General features: G+C 45.1%; 1 protein-coding gene across 1 annotated transcript in view; it reads right to left on the bottom strand.

Annotated features, from left to right (window-relative positions):
- Positions 1-17,705: 17,705 nt before the first annotated feature.
- The window catches only part of LOC106847925 (myelin and lymphocyte protein-like), a 30,172-nt gene continuing 26,416 nt past the window's right edge, over positions 17,706-21,461 (bottom strand). Inside the window, exon 4 of the mRNA XM_070512774.1 lies at positions 17,706-18,292. Within this exon, the coding sequence (XP_070368875.1) occupies positions 18,152-18,292 (141 nt within the window). The 3' untranslated portion in view covers positions 17,706-18,151. The remainder of the gene's footprint in view (positions 18,293-21,461) is intronic.

Below are 21,461 nucleotides of genomic sequence, written 5' to 3'. Positions count from 1 at the left end.
TGTCCAAAATTAAAGGCAAAGAGAGAATCCTAAAAGCTGCAAGAGAAAGGCAACAAGTGACATATAAAGAAAAGTCCATAAGGCTATTAGCTGACTTCTCAGCAAAAACATTACAGGCTACAAGGGAGTGGCACAATGTATTTAAAGTGCTGAAAGGAAAAAAACTACAGTCAAGAATACTCTACCTGGAAAGGTTATCATTCAGAAGGGAAGGAGAGATAAAGAGTTCCCCTGAAAGGCAAAAACTAAAGGAGTTTATCACCAAGAAACCAGTTCTACAAGAAATGTTAAAGGGACTTATTTAAGTGGGAAAGAGAAGACTACAAACAGGAATAAGAAAATTACCAAAAAAAAAAAAAAGGCAATAAAATCACTGGTAAAGGCAAAAATACAGTAATGATAGCAGATCAACTACCTATGAAGATAATATTATGGTCAAAAGACAATAGTGCTAATATTAACAATGTCAATGATAAGAGGGTAAAAGATACACACACAAAAAATAAGAGGTTAGATATGATATCAAAAACATAAAATGTGAGAGGAAGGGAGCACGAGAGTAGAGCTTTTAGAAAGAAGTGAAACTAAAGAGACCATCAACTCGATATAGATTGCTATATATGTAGATTATTATATATGAACCTCATGGTAATCACAAACCAGGAAACCACAATAAATACACAAATAAATAAGAGAAAAGAACCCAAACAGAATTCTAAAGAAAGTCATCAAACCACAAGGGAAGACAGTAAGAGAGGAAGAAAGGAACAGAGAAGAACTACTAAAATACCCAGAAAAAAGCAAAAAACTGGCAATAAGTATATGTTTATCAATACCTACTTTAACTGTCAATGGACTAAATGCTTTAATCAAAAGGCAAAGTGTGGCTGATTGGATTAAAAACAAGACCCCATATATGCTGCATACAAGAGACATACTTTGGACCTAAAGACACTCACAAAGTGAATGTGAAGGAATAGAGTAAGATACTCCATGCAAATGGCAGTGAAAAGAAAGCTGTGGTAGCAATATGTATATCAGACAAAATAGACTTTAAAACAAAAACTGTAACAAGTGACAAAGAAGGGCACAATGTAATAAGAAAGGGAACAATCCAACAAGAGTATCTAACACTTGTAAATATCTATGCACCCAACATAGGAGCACCTAAATACATAAAGCAATGATTAACAGACATAAAATAAATAGACAGTAAAACAATAATAGTAGGGGAGTTTAACAAGCCACTTCTAGCAGTGGATAGATCATCCAAAGATTGAGAGGGAAACATTGGCCTTAAATAACACACTAGACCAGATGCACTTAGTAGCTACATATATAGAACAGTCCATGCAAAAACTGCAGAATACACATTCTTCTCAAATGCACATGGAACATCTTCCAGGATTGATCACATATTAGGCCATAAAACAAGTTTCAATTAATTTAAGAAAATTAAAATAATACTGAGCATCTTTTCTGACAACCAGGGTATGAAAATAGAAATCAACCACACGAAGAGAATCAGAAAATCCACAAATATATGGAGATTAAACAAAATGCTACTGAAACATGATTGAGTCACTGAAGAAATCAAAGCAGAAATCCAAAAATACCTGGGAACAATTGAAAATGAAAATACAACAAGCCAAAGTTTATGGGATACAACATAAGTGGTTCTAAGAGGGAAGTATATACCAGTACGGGTCCACCTCAACAAATAAGAAAGATATCAAATAAACAATCTAACAGTGCAGCTAAAGTCACTGGAAAAAGAAGAACAAACAAAACACAAAATCAGGAGAAGGAAGTAAATAATAAAAATCAGAGCAGAAATAAATGACATAGAGACTAAAAAAACAATAGAAAAAATCAGTGGTTCTTTGAAAAGATAAACAAAATTGACAAACATTTAGCTAGACTCACCAAGAAATAAGAGAGAAGGCTCTAATAAATAAAATCAGAGGGCCCAGCCCCATGGCTGAGTGGTTAAGTCCGTGCACTCTGCTTTGGTGTCCCAGGGTTTCACTGGTTCAGATCCCGGGTGTGGACCTAGCATTCCTCATCAAGCCATGCTGAAGTGGCATCCTGCATAGCAGAACTAGAGGGATCTACAACTAGAATACACAACTATGTACTCGGGGGCTTTGGGGAGAAGAAAAAAAGAAAGAAAATCAGAAATGAAAGAGGAGAAATAACAACAGACAGCTCAGGAATACAAAAGATTATAAGAGAATATTACGAAAAGCTATACACTAACAAATTGCATAATCTAGTAGAAATGGATAACTTCTTAGAATAATACAACCTTCCACAACTGAATTAAGAAGTAAAAAAGGAATTTGAATAGACCAATAACCAATAAGGAGATCGAAACAGTAATCAAAACCCTCCCCAAAAATAAAAGTCCAGGACCAGATGGCTTCCCTGGTGAATTCTACCAAATATTCAAAGAAGACTTAATCCCTATCCTTCTCAAACTCTTCCAAAAAATTGAAGAGGGAGGGAAGCTTCCAGCCTCATTTGATGAAGCCAACCTTACCCTGATACCAAAAGCAGACAAGAAAATTACAGGCCAATATCACTGATGAACATTGAAGAAAAAATCCTCAACAAAATACTAACAAATCGAATACAACAATACACCAAAAAGATCACACACCATGATCAAGTGGGATTTATTCCAGGGATGCAATGAATGGTTCAACATCCACAAATCAATCAATGTGATATACCACATTAACAAAATGAAGACTAAAAATCACATGATTGTCTCAGTACATGCAGAGAAAACATTTGACAAGATACAGCATCCATTTGTGATAAAAACTCTGATGAAAATAAGTATAGAAGGAAAGTACCTCAAAATAATAAAGCCCATATATGACAAACCCACAGCTAATATCATTGTCAATAGACAAAAACTGAATGCTACCCCTTTAAGAACAGGAACCAGACAAGGATTCCCACTTTCACCACTCTCTTTTAACATAGTATTGGAAGTCTTATCCAGAGCAATCAGGCAAGAAAAAGAAAGAAAGGTGTCCAAATTGGAAAGGAAGAAGTGAAACTGTCACTATTTGAAGATGTCATGATTTTCTATATAGAAAACCCTAAAGAATCCACTGAGAAACATTAAGAAATAATAAATAGACACAGTAAAGTTGCAGGATACAAAATCAACATACAAAAATCTGTTGCATTTCTATATACCAACAACGAAGTAGCAGAAAGAGAAATTAAAAATACAATCCCATTTACAATTGCAATGAAAAGAATAAAATAGCTAGCAATAAACTTAACCAAAGGGGTGAAAGATCTGTACACTGAAAACGATAAAACTGTTGAAAGAAATAGAAGAAGACACAAAGAAATGGAAAGATATTCTGTGCTCTTGTATTGGAAGAATAAACATAGTTAAAATGTCCACGCTTCCTAAAGCAATCTACAGATTCAATGCAATCACTATCAAAATTCCAACAACATTTTTTACAGAAATAGAACAAGGAACCCTAAAATTTATATGGAAAAACAAAATACCCTGAGTAGCCAAAAGAATTCTGAGAAAAAAGAACAAATCTGGAGGTATGATACACACTCTCTGATTTCAAAACACACTATGGAGCTATAGTAACCAAAACAGCATGGTACTGGCACCAAAACAGACACACGAATCAATGGAACAGAATTGAGAGCCCAGATATAAACCCACACATCTAGAGAGAACTAATTTTCGACAAGGGAGCCAAGAACACACAATGGAGAAAGGAAAGTCTCCTCCATAAATGGTGTTGGGAAAACTGGACAGCCACAGGCAAAAGGATGAAAGTATACCATCATCTTACACATACACAACAACTAACTCCAAATGCATTAAAGACTTGAATGTAAGACCCAAAACCATGAAACTTTTAGAAGAAAACATAGACAGTGTGTTCTTTGACATCAGTCTCGACAGCATATTTTCACATATCATGTCTGACCAGGCAAGGGAAACAGTAGAAAAAATGAACAGATGGCACTACATCAAACTAAAAAGCTTCTGCACTGCAAAGGAAACCATCAACAAAACAAAAAGACAACCTCACAATTGGGTGAAGATATTTGCACACCAAATAACTGATAAGGGAATAATATACAAAATATACAATAACTCATATGTCTCAACAAAAAAAAATTAACAACCCAATCAAAAAATGGGCAAAAGATCTGAAAAGACATTTCTCCAAAGAAGATACACAGATGGCCAACAGGCACATGAAAAGATGTTCAACATCACTACTCATTAGGGAAATGCAAATCAAAACTACAATGACATATCACCTCACACTCGTCAGAATGGCTATAATTGAAAGACAGGATACAACAAGTGTTGGAGAGGATGCGGAGAGAAGAGAACTCTCATACACTGCTGGTGGGAGTGCAAACTGGTGCAGCCACTATGCAAATCAGTATGGAGAGTCCTCAAAAAATTAAGAATACATCTACCATATGATCCAGCTATTCCACTGCTGGGTGTTTATCGAAAGAACATGAAAACACGAATGCTTAAAGATACATGCACCCCTACGTTCATCACAGCATTATTCACAATAGCCAAGACTTGGAAGCAATCTAGCTGCCCATCGAGGGACAAATGGATAAAGAAGATGTGGTAAATATACACAATGGAATACTACTCAGCCATAAGAAATGATGAAATCCGGCCATTTGTGACAACATGGATGGACCGGGAGGGTATGATGCTAAGTGAAATAAGTCGGAGAAAGTCAAATATCGTATGATCTCACTCATAAGTAGAAGATAAAAACGATGACAAGCAATCACATAGAGACAGAGCTTGGATTATCGGTTACCAGAGAGGAAGCGAGGAGAGAAGAAGGCGAAAGAGGTGATTAGGCACCTATGTGTGGGGATGGATTGTAATTATTCTTCGGGCAGTGAACATGATGTACTCTACACAGAAATCAAAATATACCAATGTACACCTGAAATTTATATAGTGTTGTAAACCAATATTACCACAATAAAAAGATAAAAAATGCTTCCCGACTCCATTAGTAAATCACCCCCCAGCCCTGCTTCTAGAGTGAGAGTCCATGGAATATGTGGTTTGTCCACCTGCACTTCCCCTGCTGGCTGTCCCTTCCTGGCCTGGGTGATAGGATGAGTCCTGGGAGGGGCCCCCGGGGCCGTTCACTTCCTCCTTCTGCCACAGCCCATCCTGGGGGCCGAGCAGAGCCCCTGGGTCCTACTGGCCTCCCTCTGTCCTGTTGGGGCTGGGTATGGGCGAGCATCTGCAGAGAACCTGTCAGGGCATCTGCCTGGGAGGTGGGGGATGGGAGGGGGTACTTGCAGTTCTAAGTCCAGAGGCTGGGGGTGTGGAGAGCCAGGATAGCCAGGAGCTGGAGCTGGCTGGGGATGGGGACTACTGCCTGGAGAACACGACGTGCCAGCTGAGCAGGGTTTAGACCGGTGAATGACATCATCACGATCATCACTGACATTCATGGTAGAGTGTGCTGGGTGATTTGTGCATGATGCTCAGGGATAGCTGTGCCCCTCACTGTAGCCACTGGCGGATGTGTGTCCTGTGTGATTCACAAAATTGTCATCAGGTCTAACCCCAACAGTGGGGGACACAAGGTCCCCCCATGGGCCACAGAGTCTGGGCACTGTGTCCTCACACTCACTGGGTGGCTCTTTCCCCCAGGCCCCCTCAGTGTAGGTCCCTAATTCAGCCCCTCTCTCTGTTCGGCCTCAGTGCAAGTGCAGAAATCAGTGGGGCATCTTAAAAGAGGAGGGCACAACGCCCTGGAGGTCCAGCCATGTTGTCTCAAGTGGCAGCATGTCCTTCTTTTTATAGCTGAGCGGTATTCCACTGTGTATATACCACATTTTCTTTATCCATTCCTCTGTTGGTGGCACATAGGTTGTTTTTAGGTCTCGGCTATTGTGAAAAATGCGGCAATGAAGGTGGGGTGCAGATGTCTCTTTGGGATAGTGATTTCCTTACACGAATTGAGATGAGGCAGACAGAGAGACAAATACTGTGTGATCTCACTATGTGTGGAATCTAAAAGAAAAAAAAATACTCAAAGAAACCGAGATCAGATCTGTAATTGCCAGAGGTGGGGGTGGGAGAAGTGGGTGAAGGGGCTCAAAAGGTACAAACTTCCAGTTATAAGATAAACACGTTCAGGGATGAAATGTGCAGCATGATGACTACAGCTGACAACACTGTTCTGTATATTGGAAAGCTGCTAAGAGAGTAGATCTTAAAATTTCTCACCACAAGGAAAAAAATATGTAACTATGTAACTAGACCTATTGTGGTGATCATTTCACAGTATATACAGACACCAAATCATTAGTGTTGTCCACCTTAAACTTATACAATGTTATCTGACAATTGTATCTCAATAAACCTGGGGAAAGAGGAGGACGGCAGGGGCAGGAAGCTGAGGGGACGGTGGCAGAGGAGGGTCCCTGAGGCGGAGGCCCGGCTCCAGCACTAACCTGTGGGTGCTCTGCAGGAGTCTCTGGGCCTCTGGGGCCCCCTGTTCTTCATCGGTAACGTCCCTTCTCCCTCCCAGCACTGCTGTCCCCGAGGGGTGAGGCTGCTCCAGGCTGGCTGCTCAGGCCCAGGTGACAGAGGATCCGAAGGGCCTGGTCGGATGACCCTGACCCTCTGGGGCCCTCACGGTGCACTTCACTGAGTGGTCAGAGGGCTCTGGCAGAAATGGCCTCCTTCCCAAGGGACGGAAGTTGGTTTACTAGATGGGGCCATTTTAACCTCTGACATGGCCGATTAAACTTTCAGTTCTGTGAGGAAAAGCAAAACTATCAATCCAAGTTTATGACAATGTCAGGGACATGGTTGGTGAATCCTGAACACAGAGTGAATAACCATCGTCTGCCCAGGGTAGAAACTTCAGGATCATCCTAGACCTTTCCCTGCTTCGTTCCCATAACGGTGACCACAGCTGTCACGTCCTCAGGAAGACGTCCTCAGCCTTCCTCGGTCTGGGGATGACCTGAACCAAGTCCTTGAATCCTGCAACAGCCCACGAGGCAGGATAGCTGTTCCCCGCTCTGCAGGCAAGGGAGCTGCGCTGAGAGAGGTGCACACTCAGGCGGCTCAGGGGTCCGCAGAGTCCCATCCACTGGCTCTCAGTTCCCCAGCACCTGGTCAAGTCTGTCCCCTCCCCAGCCCAGCCTGTCTGCCAGTCCTGCTGCTGCAGCCCACCCACAGCGTCTCTCACCTGGGCAGCTGCCACTGCCCCACAGGCAGTCCCCGCAGTTGCCTCTGGGTACCCTCCAGGCCGCAGCCTCGCCTTCAGGGCACCTGGGCCTCGTAGTGCCCTGAGCCCTCTCCTCCCCACCTGCCTGGCTAAGTCACTCCCCGCTCTGCCTAGGAAAGCCCTCCTGCCTTCTCTGCCTGGTAAAACCCCTCATGCCGGCCACTCCTCCCAGGAGGGTGGACTCCTGGCTGGGTTTCCCGACATTCCTCATGTGCTCTTTGGAAACTTCAGTATCATGCGTCAGTGTTGTCAGTGTTGTGGGTGTGAAGGACCGGCTGGACATGTCTGTGGGCCCTACACCCAGAGGGACGGGGACATTGTCACAGTAAGATGTAGCACATGACGGAATTCTGCTGCTCTGTAACCAGACCCCTGGAAAACCCTTTCTTGCTGTGTGACCTTGAGTAAATCATTTAACCTCTCTGTGCCTCTGATTCCTCATCTGAATGCTATCCACCCTGCATGGCTGTCACAGGGGTTGAGTGAAGAAGCACCTCCAGCAGCCCCGGGCACCCTGTGCTGTTGGGGGGTCCCATCCCCGGGTGTCGGCCTCCTCGCGGGCTCTCGCTGACAGTGTGTGGGCTGAAGGAAGTCCTGGAAGCTGAGCGCTCTGCATGGACCACACCTCTCAGGCCCATCTGTAGAGCCTGCACTGGGACTGTCCCCATGTTACTGTGAGGGACGAAAGTGGTCCCAGCCAGGAGCCCCGGGTCTGCCTGCAGCGCCCCTGCTCTTAGAGGCTGCCGTGACCGGGGACGATGGGGACAGAACACAGGCCTCTGAGTCACAGAGAGTGGGGAAGTCACTGTAAATATGTTTTTCCAAATCATGTTATTTTAACTGCTCTGGGCCGATGCCCACGTGAGCAGTGACACTCGATGAGGCTAGAAGTGCTTTGTCCCCTGAAAGGCCCCATTGTGACCCCGAACTGACCCGAGTGATTCCAGAACAACAGGCCCTTGTGTGGGCCCCACGGGCCTGCTCACTCTGCCCCCGGCTGGCGTGAGGACCCTCTGCTCCTCTGTAAGGTCAGCACAGGAGCCTTAAACCCCCATTCGGCTGCTGCCAGGTTCTGATCAGAGAGGCTTCTTAGAGTTTGGTTCTAGGATGTCGATGAAGCTCAGCTCCTGTAAACTGCGTCCTCTCCAGGAGAAGGGCAGGTCCAGTGGGACCGACTGTGAGCAGAACAGGGGCCAGGGGGCTGGTCCCAGAGGAGGACTGCGTGTGGATGAAGCCCCTCCCAGGCCACCCTGCCCTGCCCTGGGAAGGCCACCAGGAGAATGCCCCCAGGAGGTGCCCCAGAGCCCCATGAACAAGGGAGCCCCAGCCACTGCAGTCACAGACGACAGCCTCCAACACATCCTGGGTGGACGAGACCCACAGCTGCCTCTCGCTGTGGGCCCTCTCCTGACACACACCCTCAGCACATATTTGTAGGGACTGTGGTTTCTTCTGTCCTGCAAGCTTTGGCTCCTGGTCACATTGGAGACATCAGTTTCCTCTTCATCCTCTCTCAGGCCCGTGGAGGCATTCAGCTCTTTGTTCCAGGAGCTTAAAAACACCCAGTTACTTGCCTTCTTTACAAGGCATCAGCTGGACTGAGTGGGCCTTCGGCTTTGTGGGGGCTGCAAAGTAGAACTTGGCAGCTGCCTGAACTGGCATTGTCATGACTTTGCAGCTCACAAAAGCCAGCCCCTTTCAATAAGGACCTGGGCTCGGCCACGTGGGCTGCCAGTGATCTGGGGCTGTCCTAAATGCCCAGCTTCTTCTCCCTCTGAAGGCCCCTGTCCACTGGCATCAGGGCCACAAGCTCTCATCTCAGTATCATTTCCTGAGAGGCTGGAGAACAGACCGGCATGGGGACAGGTCTGGACTTCCCAGGGCAGTAAGTGAGCACAGGACCCCAGGGACAGAAGGAGCAGGCCCCAAATCCAGCTCCAGTTCTCCCCAGCTGAGTCTGTTTCCTCACCTGTAAAGGACAGGCGGGGCATCTCCTATGGCCACAGGCAGGAGGACAGGAGGCTATAGAGATGGAAGGTCCTTACCCAGTGCCTGGGCCAAGAATGGCAGGCAAGATGGTTACACAGGGGCAAATGTGGATCCTTTGTGCTGTTGTGTTTGGGTGTTGGTGGTTCCTGACCTTTGATCCAAGTCAGGGCTACCAAGTGGTCAACATCTAAAGAATGTGACCCCTGGCTTGGGGTGGCAACAAGCTATGCCCAGGAGGCTCCCTCTTGCCCAAGACCCAGAGGCAGAGAGGTGAGGCATGCTGGCCACAAGAAGCTTTGGGGGCCAGACACCATCCTACATCTCCAGGGAACAATGTCCCCAGCACACAGTAGGTGCTCAGTCAATGCCCATTCTCTGCAGTCTGACACCTTTCAGCAATTGCCTGGCAGGATCCTTTTTTTTTGAATTTTTATTGAGTTAATGATAGGTTACAATCTTGTGAAATTTCAGTTGTATGTTATTGTTTGTCAGTCGTGTTGTAGGTGCACCACTTCACCCTTTGTGCCCACCCCCCACCCCACCGTTCCCCTGGCAGCAACTAATCTGTTCTCTTTGTCCAGAGGTATAAATTCCTCATATGAGTGGAGTCATACAGAGATTGTCCTTTTCTATCTCGCTTATTTCACTTAACATAATTCCCTCAAGGTCCATCCATGTTGCTGCAAATGGGACGATTTTGTTCTGTTTTATAGCTGAGTAGTATTCCATTGTATATGTACCACATCTCCTTTATTCAGTCATCTGTTGATGGGCACTTAGGTTGCTTCCACATCCTGGCGATTGTAAATAATGCTGCAATAAACATTGGGGTGCATAGGACTTTTGGAATTGCTGACTTCAAGCTCTTTGGATAGATACCCAGTAGTGGGATAGCTGGGTCGTATGGTAGTTCTATTTTTAACTTTTTGAGGAATCTCCATACTGTTTTCCATAGTGGCTGCACTAGTTTGCATTCCCACCAGCAGTGTATGAGGGTTCCTTTTTCTCCACAACCTCTCCAACATTTGTTACTATTACTTTTAGATATTTTTGTCATTCTAATGGGTGTAAGGTGATATCTTAGTGTAGTTTTGATTTGCATTTCCCTAATGATCAGCAATGATGAACATCTTTTCATGTGCTTATTGGCCATCCATATATCTTCTTTAGAGAAGTGTCTGTTCATGTCTCCAGTCCATTTTTTGATCGGGTTGTTTGATTATTTGTTGTTGAGTTGTGTGAGTTCTTTATATATTATGGAGATTAACACTTTGTCGGATATATGACTTGCAAATATTTTTTCCCAGTTAGTGGGTTGTTTTTTTTTCAATCCTGTTTTCATTTGCCTTGAAGAAGCTCTTTAGTCTGATGAAGTCCCATTTGTTTATTCTTTCTATTGTTTCCCTTCTCTGAGAAGGCATGGTGTCCGAAAAGATCCTTTTAATACTGATGTCAAAGAGTGTACTGCCTACCTTTTCTGCTAAAAGACTTATGGTTTCAGGTCTCACCTTTAGGTCTTTGATCCATTTTGAGTTTATTTTGGTGAATGGTGCGAAAGAATGGTCAATATTCATTCTTTTACATGTGGCTTTCCAGTTTTCCCAGCACCATTTGTTGAAAAGACTTTCTTTTCTCCATTGTATGCCCTCAGCTCCTTTGTCGAAGGTAAGCTGTCCATAGATGTGTGGTTTTATTTCTGGGCTTTCAATTCTGTTCCATTGATCTGTGCACCTGTTTTTGTACCAGTACCATGCTGTTTTGATTACTATAGCTTTGTAGTATGTTTTGAAGTCAGGGATTGTGATGCCTCCTGTTTTGTTCTTTTTTCTCAGGATTGCTTTAGCAATTCGGGGTCTTTTGTTGCCCCATATGAATTTAGGATTCTTTGTTCTAATTCTGTAAAGAATGTCATTGGGATTCTGATTGGGATAGCATTGAATCTGTATATTGCTTTAGGTAGAATGGACATTTTAACTATGTTTATTCTTCCAATCCATGTACATGGAATGTCTTTCCATCTCTTTATGTCATCATGCAATTCTCTCAGAAAGGCCTTGTAATTTTCATTGTATAGGTCTTTCACTTCCTTAGTTAAATTCACCCTGAGGTATTTTATTCTTTTTGTAGCGATTTTGAATGGTATTGTGTTCTTGAGTTCTTTTTCTGTTAGCTCGTTATTAGAGTATAGAAATGCTACTGATTTATGCAAATTGATTTTATACCCTGCAACTTTGCTGTAGTTGTTGATTACTTCTAAAAGTTTTCCAATGGATTCTTTGGGGTTTTCTATATATAAGATCATGTCATCTGCAAACAGCGAGAGTTTCACTTCTTCCCCCCAGTTTGGATTCCTTTTATTCCTTTTTCTTGCCTGATTGCTCTGGCCAGGACCTCCAGCACTATGTTAAATAAGAGTGGTGATAGTTGGCATCCTTGTCTCATTCCTGTTTTCAGGGGCATGGCGCTCAGTTTTTGCCCATTGAGTATGATGTTGGCTGTGGGCTTGTCATATATGGCCTTTATTATGTTGACGTACTTTCCTTCTATCCCCATTTTGTTCAGAGTTTTTATCATAAATGGCTGTTGGATCTTGTCAAATGCTTTCTCTGCATCTATTGAGATGATCATATGGTTTTTATTCCTCAATTTGTTGATTTGGTATATCACGTTGATTGATTTGCAGATGTTGAACCATGCCTGTGTCCCTGGTATGAATCCCACTTGATCATGATGTATGATCCTTTTGATGAATTGCTGAATTCTGGTTGCCAAAATTTTGTTTAGAATTTTTGCATCTATGTTCATCAGCGATATTGGCCTGTAGTTCTCTTTTTTCGTGGTGTCCTTGTCAGGCTTTGCTATCAGCGTGATGTTGACCTCGTAGAATGTGTTAGGAAGTGTTCCATCCTCCCTAATTTTTTGGAATAGCTTGAAAAGCATAGGTATTAAATCCTCTCTGAAAGTTTGGTAGAATTCCCCAGGAAAGCCATCTGGTCCTGGGCTTTTATTCTTTGGGATGCTTTTGATTGCTGTTTCAATCTCTTTCCTTGTGATTGGTCTGTTCAAATTGTCTGCCTCTTCTTGAGTGAGCTTTGGGAGATTGTAGGAGTCCAAGAATTTATCCATTTCCTCTAGGTGATCCATTTTGTTGGCATATAGTTTTTCCTAGTATTCTCTTATAATCTGTTGTACTTCTGCGGAGTCTGTTGTTATTTCTCCTGTTTCATTTCTGATTTTGTTTATTTGGGCTTTCTCCCTTTTTTTCTTTGTAAGTCTGGCTAGGGGTTTGTCAATTTTATTTATCTTCTCAAAGAGCCAGCTCTTTGTTTCATTGATCCTTTCTCCTGCCTTTTTCGTTTCAATAGTATTTATTTCTGCTCTGATTTTTATTATTTCTCTCCTTCTGCTGACTTTGGGCTTTGTTTCTTCTTTCTCTAATTTGGTTAGGTGTAGTTTAAGATCGCTTATTTGGGATTTTTCTTGTTTGTTAAGATGTGTCTGTATTGCGATGAATTTTCCTCTTAATACAGCTTTTGCTGTATCCCATATGAGGTGGTATGGCATGTTATCCTTTTCATTTCTCTCCAGGTATTTTTTGATTTCTTCTTTAATTTCTTCAATGATCCATTACTTGTTCAGTAGCATATTGTTTAGTCTCCACATCCTTGTGCCTTTCTCAGCTTTTTTCTTGTAATTAATTTCTAGTCTTATAGCATTATAATCGGAGAAGATGCTTGTTATTATTTCAATTTTTTAAAATTTGTAGAGGCTTGCCTTGTTTCCCAACATATGGTCTATCCTTGAGAATGTTCCATGCGCACTTGAGAAGAATGTGTGTTCTGCTGTTTTTGGATGAAGTGTTCTATATATGTCTATTAAGACCAATTGTTTTAGTTTTTCATTTAATTCCACTATTTCCTTGTTGATTTTCTGTCTGAATGATCTGTCCATTGATGTGAGTGGGGTGTTGAGGTCCCCTACTATTATTGTGTTGTTTTTAACATCTTCCTTTAGGTCTGTTAATAGTGGTTTTATGAACTTTGATGCTCCTGTGTTGGGTGCATAGATATTTATAAGCGTTATTTCTTCTTGATGAAGTGTCCCTTTGATCATTATATATTGTCCCTCTGTGTCTCTCTTTCCTGCCTTATTTTGAAATCTGTTTTGTCTGATATAGTTATTGTGACACCTGCTTTCTTTTGTTGCTATTAGCTTGAAGTATTGTCTTCCACCCCTTCACTCTGAGCCTGTGTTTGTCCTCGGGGCTGAGGTGTGTTTCCTGGAGGCAACAAATTGTTGGATCTTGTTCTTTAATCCATTTTGCCTCTCTCTGTCTTTTTATTGGAGAGTTCAATCTATTTACATTGAGGGTGATTACTGATGTATGAGGGCTTAATGCTGTCATTCTGTCATTCATTTTCTGGTTTTCCTGCATCACCTTTGTTTCTCATCCTGTGTGTTTTAGCCTACCCATTGACTTCTGCAATTTCTTATGCTGGGTTTCTTAGATTTTTCCTTGTTTATGTTTTGTGTCTCTGTTCTGTGTTTTAGTTTAGTGGCTACCCTGAAGTTTGTATTTAGAATCTCATGTATAATATAGTCCATTCTCTGGTGGTCTCTTACTTACTTGGCCTAGACTGATTTAGTCCCTTTGCTCTTCCCCTCCTAAATAATTATTTTCACCTTTTGTTCCAACTCGTGTTATGAGTGTGTAGTTAGAGTGATAAGATCATCTTTGGTGGTTTCCTTCCCTTTATCCTAATGCTATAGTTGAATATTTGCTATCCTATTCTGGTTCTATCTATTTGTCTCCCTACTCTGTGGTTTGTGACCCCTTTCTCCCTTTTTTTCTTTTTTCAGGTATGAGAGACTTCTTGAGGATTTCTTGTAATGGAGGATTTTTGGTTACAAATTCCCTTAACTTTTGTTTGTCTGGAAAAGATTTAATTTCTCCCTCATATCTGAAGGATATTTTTGCTGGATAGAGTATTCTTGGCTGAAGATTTTTACCTTTTAAAGTTTTGAGTATGTCACTCCATTCTCTCCTAGCTTGTAAGGTTTCTGTAGAGAAATCCCGCTGAAAGTCTGATAGGAGTTCCTTTGTAGGTTATTTTCTTCTGTCTTGCTGCCCTGAGTATTCTTTCTTTGTCATTCATTTTTGCCATTTTTTACTACTATATGCCTTGCAGTAGGTCTTTTTACATTGACAAATCTAGGAGATCTGAAAGCTCCCTCCACACACATTCCTCCCTCAATCCCTAGATTTGGGAAGTTCTCTTCTATAATTTCATTAAGCACACTTTCTCTTCCATTTTCCTTTTCCATGCCCTCCAGTATTCCAATAATTCTTAAATTCGTTCTCCTCATTGAACCCCCTATTTCTCTGATATTTTCCTCATTCTTTTTAATCGTTAGTTCTCTTTCTTCCTCTGTCTGGAGCCTTTCAGCCTGTCTATCTTCGATTATGCTAATTTGCTCCTCTATGGTGTCTACACGGGCATTCAGAGAATCCATATTCTGTTTTATCTGGTCCATTGTGTTTTTCATCTCTATTATTTCTGATTGATTCTTCTTTATAGTTTCAATCTCTTTTTGAAGTAACTCTAGAACTCGTTGACTTGTTTCTCTATCTTTCCCTCTATCTCATTAAGTTTTTTGATGATAGCTACTCTGAACTCATCTTCACTTAATTTACCTATTTCCAAGTCCTCAGGACCTAATTCTGTGTTTTTATTGTTTTCCTTCTGGTCTGGGGCTTTTATAAATTGCTGGATGGTAGATGAGTTGTTTTTGTGCGCGATGGTAGTATTCGGTTGCAGTTACAGTCTGTCGCCACTAGATGGGGGTCGCGAGCTGCTCGTTCTGAGTCCTCCACCTTCACCTGCGATGGCGGCACCTAGCACAGGTTGGGGGAGGAGGGGCACTTTCTCTTGCACGCCGATCTGGATTCTGATCAGCTCTCACTCTCTGGTCTCCCAGGGCCCTGGCTTGATCTGGTCTCCGTGCGGGGAAGCTTTCCCCCATCAGTGGGTTTCAACTGCACTGGTGGCAGGAGTCCTGGACGATGCCCTGGTTGTGCGGCCCCTCCCACGCTCCTTCCCTCACCCACGGCAGCGATCCCAGTCTCTAGGGGAGGGAGTGAAGTTCTCTCCTACCCCATTCCAGCTCCTCTGAGGGTGGCACCAGCCTCTCTGTCCTATGTCTTGCTGCTGTAGGTCTCTGATGGTCTTCGTATTAGGGTTATTGGTTGAAATTCAGTTTTTCCATTTCTTTGGTTGTAGTTTGGAGGGGAGAGAGTCCCGAGTCAGCTCACCCCACCATTTTGCTCCTATGTCACTCTCATAAGTTATCTTTTTTTAATAATCAAGTCTCACTTGATACATTGAAACCTTCGTCTGTACATCCTTTTCCACACACTGCAGAGTCCGGGGATGGAGTGGGAGTGCTGCCTTCATGCCCGCAGAGGAGGCGCCGGCAGCACCATGGTCCCTGGTGCCACTGCCGCTCCTGCTGCCCCTGGCCTGCTTGCTCGCCGCATGCTCTCTTCCTCTTGCAAACTTTTGCATTCCACTGCAAATGGTCTCTCAGTGCAAACTAAGGTATTTTCAGGCCTTCCCCGTGTGTGGCTACTCCCACCTGTGCACACACCCCCATGCACACACTCACTCGCTCACAGACATGCATGCACACACGCGCACACACACACGCGCGCACACACGCACTCCTGCGCGAGGGCCAGGCTGCCAGGAGTCCCAGCAGGCTCCTTAAATGCCCCTTCCCTAGCCCCTTCCTCCCCAGGCACGTGGGCTTCCAAGGGAAAGTGCCCCAGTAGGACCCTGCCCATCAGCCAGCACTTGAACTTGCCAACACTCCCCAAGCTGCTGAGACAGAGCTGAGCAATGAGATGCATGAACAATGGATCTGGACCAGGGTGGGTTGGTGGAGAAGGGTGGTCTGGGGGAAGGAAAAGCAAGACCAGGAGAGGGCATTGTTTGAGGCTGCCCATCCCATAATATCCAGCAGACTAGGGTGCAAATCAAACACTGAATGCAAGTGAAAATTTCACACTGACTCAGGAGGGGAGGAACGAGAGAGACTTCTGTCAGAGCATCATCTGCAAAGACTTGGACTAATGAGGGATTTATCCTGAGACCAATTTGCAACCGAAAAAGAAAATAGAGAAAGACTATATCAAAGTTTCTTTAAATGATTAAATGAGAATGATTAAGATTTCAAAACATTGAGAAACCCTTGGGAAATTCAACCATCCCTTTGGTTTCCTTTTGTTGATGTGGGTCAACCATGAGCCTCTGTCAGTGTTATGGAGCTGGCTCCCCAGAATGCAGACAGGCCCTGTGCTGAAAAACTGAGACTTCCCTCAGTCAACACTTGATTGTAAATTGTGTTAAACACGTGACAAAATTATTATTTTGTACGTTAATTTTCAAGATAAAGTCCCAATTGAACCTTTTTCTCCTAGTTTAGGTGAAGTTGTTTACTTAAATTTTAAGTAGACTTGCTAAAAGTGGCCATTTTCTGGAATAATTACCTGAGATAACAAAGGACCTCCTGCAGATGCCACAGAGACGCAATTTAGTGATTCAGGCCCCAAAGTGGGAGGGAAGGAAAATGTCAACTAGTCAAACCTCTGCCTGAGGCTGGATGCTTTGCTCTTGTGGCTGTGAGCCAGAGGTCAGCCAGCACTGCCCGTCCGCCTCCACGGCTGGGGGCTGACCAGTTTCTGAGGCTCCTGGTCTGGAGCCCCAACTCTGGGACATCATGGATTCTTTGAGTGAAGGGATGAAGGAGCACTTCATGCCAGGAGCTGACTCTCAGGATTCCTCACTGAGCGCCCGCTTCCTATTATCTCCTCTCCTTTCAACCCGGGGATCTCATCCCCAAAATGCCTCTCAGCACCTGTCACCTCACTTCCTGTCACTCTGCAGTCTGGTCCCCTTTATCCCCTATGGAGTGGCCCAAGGAAATTCTAAACACAGCTCATTATCCACATCACTAACTGGAACAGAACACACAGCCCACCGCCCAGAACATCTCTGACCAGCTTCACAGAGTGAGAGGAAAGTTCTTCACCTTGTTTTCTTGAGGCCTTTCTAATTGAGCACAGACCCCTTTGTCTTGTAGGAAAAAGTAGGGACTCCAGGCTGGTACTTGGTGAGTGTCCAGAGGGTGAAGCCATCTGAGGCCCCTGGTAGCTGGGGAGGGTGGGAGACCGAGTGCCGGGCTCTCTGAATGCAGTGGCCGAGCACACACAGCTGTCATCTGAACTGCCACTGGATGCCGCCTCTAGAGATTCAGTCTAAGCTCAGGATTCCTCAGAAAGAAAGGTGGCATGATGGTGTCCTGATACTCGGGAATTAAAACAAAACCAAGAAAACACCCCACAAAAGTATTGAACATAAAGGCACTTTATAAAGTATTTCAAAGCTTTATCATCTTTCCCCGAGGACATCTGAAAGTACTTTTGGGGTGAGTTTTATCCTTATGACAGGTAGAATCTCCATGAAGACTTAGAAACACGCCACCAGATGGGGGCTCAAAAGAGCCTGTGGAAGATTCCAGTAGAGAGTTCTCATGATCTGGTCCAGGGGTCAGCAGGAATCTTTGTTTCATGGTCTCTCAGGTCACAGTCCCCACACTCCACCCCACCGCCCCCTTCCACAAACAGGAGATGACCCTGAAAGATGGCTCAGTAGTTGGAGGTTAAAGGCAGCCAGTCCCAACCCTGACAAGAGGGACATGGGAGAGTCAGCATAACACCCTCAAGACACACAGCGTTCCGTTTTTTTTCTTTTGGTTCCTTATTTCCACCATGGAGAGCATTTCTGCATGCTAGAAAGTTATGGTGGAAGGTGGGACGATGAGTTAACATCATCTTGGTTTCCAACTGAATTTCTTTCACTGACTGACGGAGTCTTCCATCTAATTAAAGAAAATACCACATGGACCACGTATACTATAGTAGTTACACAGGAAAACACCTGAAAACAAGATAAATGACCATTAATTGGCATGCATGAGGGGAGGGCAAGGCATGGGCCATCCACACTGGGCTGGCCACTTGCATGGCACTTGGGACCACAGATCTGAAGTGTGTGGAGTGCACCTCCTTCCCATCACTCGGGCAGATATCCTTTCTGGCTGAGCCAAGATGTGGCCCTGATTACTTTCGGCACAGAGCTCCAGGTGACCTCATGACCCACTGGATGTGGCATGCAAGGTCAACTCCCTGCCATCTCACATCATAATGCTACTGCCACCAACTGGAAATGGGAGTCCTAGAGGCCTCTAAAATGATACTCACAGGCGAGTACCAACTGCTCTCTATGGGAAACCTCCTTCCTCCACACCAGGAAGAGCCGGGTCCACCAGCTGTGAGCCCAGCGGCCTCAGTTGAAGAACATGAGCACAGGGTTTGCTGGCTCTGGCGAAGGTCTCAATGCTGCCCGGATGTCCTCAGACCCACCAGAATGTTATTCTAGGATCATAATCTCACAGACACGGGCAAGGAGCCAGGCTCACAGGACTGAGGGCCAGGGACAGGGAGGCGGGATTGTGAGCTTCTGCAAAGGAGGGGCCCTGAGAAAGCTGCAGGGAAGGTCCAGTTGGCTGTTTAGACGCTGGGAACAAAGGCCCTGAAAAGGTGGCATATGGTCACCTGTGGCCTGTCAAACCCCTGACGTGCTGTGATCACTGGGCACCATCTATTCCTAAAGGCCTGCTGCCCCCGAGTCCCATATCTGGTCCTAGATCTGTGACCATGGGCGTGGGGTCAGGAGTTTCCAGCCACGCATGACACTTAGGACGGCTATGCGTCCGTGACTAGTGAAAATGCCCACAGACACCAGACGTCACTGGGCCTGCCCTCTCCCGCCCCACACAGGGCAAACCCTTCACCCTCGTTGGCCAGAGGTGATGAGTCAGCCGAGTATTTGATCACACATCTGACAGAGCTCATCCGGGAACTCTGAGGCAGCCCACCTGAAAGGAGCGGTCACCATGGGTGAGCAGCCCCCAAAAACACCTCAGCCCATCAGGCGGGAGCAGGTTACTGTCCGGGCAACTCCAGACCCAGCGAGAACCCTTGGCAGAGGAGCCTCAGAAGTCCCCACAGGAACAGGACACAGAGCTTATTTTCCAAGTGAGGGCAAGAAATGGCACCTTGGGGAAATGGACAGCAGAGACATGAAAGGACATCCTTATACTTTCAGAAACCACTCTCACTAAATGGCTGCCGTTATTGCCCCCCACTGTTAAGATCCAGAAACCTCCTGATTTCTGCAGAGATTTCCAGCTCCCCTCAGTCGGCGCCCACCAACCCCAGGGATCCTTCGGTGCAGACACTCTGCTGTCAGCAAACGGGAGAGAAGCTCAGCTCCTGAGGCAGGTCCCAGTTAGGGGTCACAGAGGGCGAGAGGCAGGCCAGAGGCTCCCAAAGGCCAGGGGTGTGAGGAGAAGGTCTTGAGATGTCCCCCACAGCCCAGACGGGCCTCCCCGAGACCATGGGAGGCCGTGTGAGGGCTGGGCAGGGTCTAGGGTTGAACCCTGAGTGACCAGGACTCCTTCCCCTGTGCATGGACACAGCTGATATTCTGAATAGAAAGGCAGGACTTCACATTGAACCAGGCTCGTGTTCCCCTTGATGGTTTCAGCCCAGTGCCCCTGCCTGCTGAGAACATCGCGATTCCTGGTTCTGGCACTCCTGACTCTGCCTGGGCGTGCTCACGTTTCTCCAACTCAGCTAACAGAAAGGGGGACACAATCAATTGTGGACTGGATAAAGGGACGCTGGGATAGTCATGAATGGAATAGTCTACAGCAACGAGAAGAAATAGTCTGCATCTCCACCCAACCGTGGGATGAGCCTCACAAACCTAAGGTGAAGAGAAAGAAGCCAGAGAGAAAAGACACACACTGTGCAATTCCATTCACATGACGTTCAAAAGCAGGCAAAATCGAGCTAGGCAGCTAGGAATCAAGCCCGTGGTCATCCTTGGTGTGGGTGTACAGTGATGGTGGCAGGACAAGAAGGGGTTCCTGGGAGCTGTTTATGATGCTCTATTTCTTAATCTGGATGCTTGTTACACAGAGGGGTTCACTTTATGGAAATTCATCAAGCTGTGCACTTGCATCCTGCTCACTTCTCTGGATGTGTGTTGCATTTCGATAAAAAGTAAAAGAGAAGTCGGAACATGGTGGAGCCCAGTGGTTCTCAGCTAGAGTTCTGTCCAGCGGGCAGGGGCATTAATCCACCCCATCTGGGTTGTTCTGTCAAGTGTTGACCCACTAGCCAAGTTCCATCTACATGTCATTACTGTTGTCTGCAATAATTTTACAGAAGTTGTTGTTAAAGGCCTTGCTGATGTCTGTTCGGAGAGAAGGCTTCTGGGCTTGGGATCGGGGGAGGTATAAGGATCTCTAAATGAGGGGAGATGAAACAGAGCCATTTGAAGGATGGAGGAGGTGGATGACCAGCCTTCCAAGGGAAGGAAGAGCATCCTAGGGGCTGCCTGGCTGTGCTACTGTTTAGAAACCAGCCATCTTGGGAGATGAGCCAATATGGGAGACATTCCCACACTGTGGGACATTTGAGGGGTGCAGGGACCAGGAGGTGGCCATGTTGATGGACCTGAGGAGTAGGCTGGGAGCTTAAGAGGAGCATGTGGCTTTCCCAAGGCAGGGGAAAGGCCCACAGGGACAGCAGACAAGGCTCTGAGGAACCTTCCCCCAGAGCCCAACAGTGCCCACCCTGTGGGATTCTCTCAGCCTCTGCTCTGTCCTCCCCAAAATGGGGGGACGGCACAGCTTTGGCTCCTGGAGCTGACATCCGGTGATCTGTCATTATGTTTGACCTCGGGATTTCCATAATTCATAGGTTGACCTCTGGAAATCTGAGGAGTGCTATTTCTGAAACTTTCTCTTATTTTTTAAACCATACCCTTGGGTAGAAATACATTTACAATACGGAGTTAGCACACTTGTGCAGACCCACCCTTGCCCAGCTCTGGAAAAAAAATTTATGAAAAAATACATTCTCTTACTTCTGTCATTCCCACCCATCCATTAAAAAGGAAATCCAGGAAGAGCCAAGATGGCGCCGTGAGTAGTCCTCTTTGTCTCTCGCCCTTCGAGTCTACAATTATTTGGACA

The sequence above is a fragment of the Equus asinus genome, chromosome 6 (assembly GCF_041296235.1).
Source record: "Equus asinus isolate D_3611 breed Donkey chromosome 6, EquAss-T2T_v2, whole genome shotgun sequence".
Lineage (NCBI taxonomy): Eukaryota > Metazoa > Chordata > Mammalia > Perissodactyla > Equidae > Equus > Equus asinus.
Note: the sequence above shows the minus strand (reverse complement) of the source record. Positions and strands in the feature narration are given on the sequence as shown.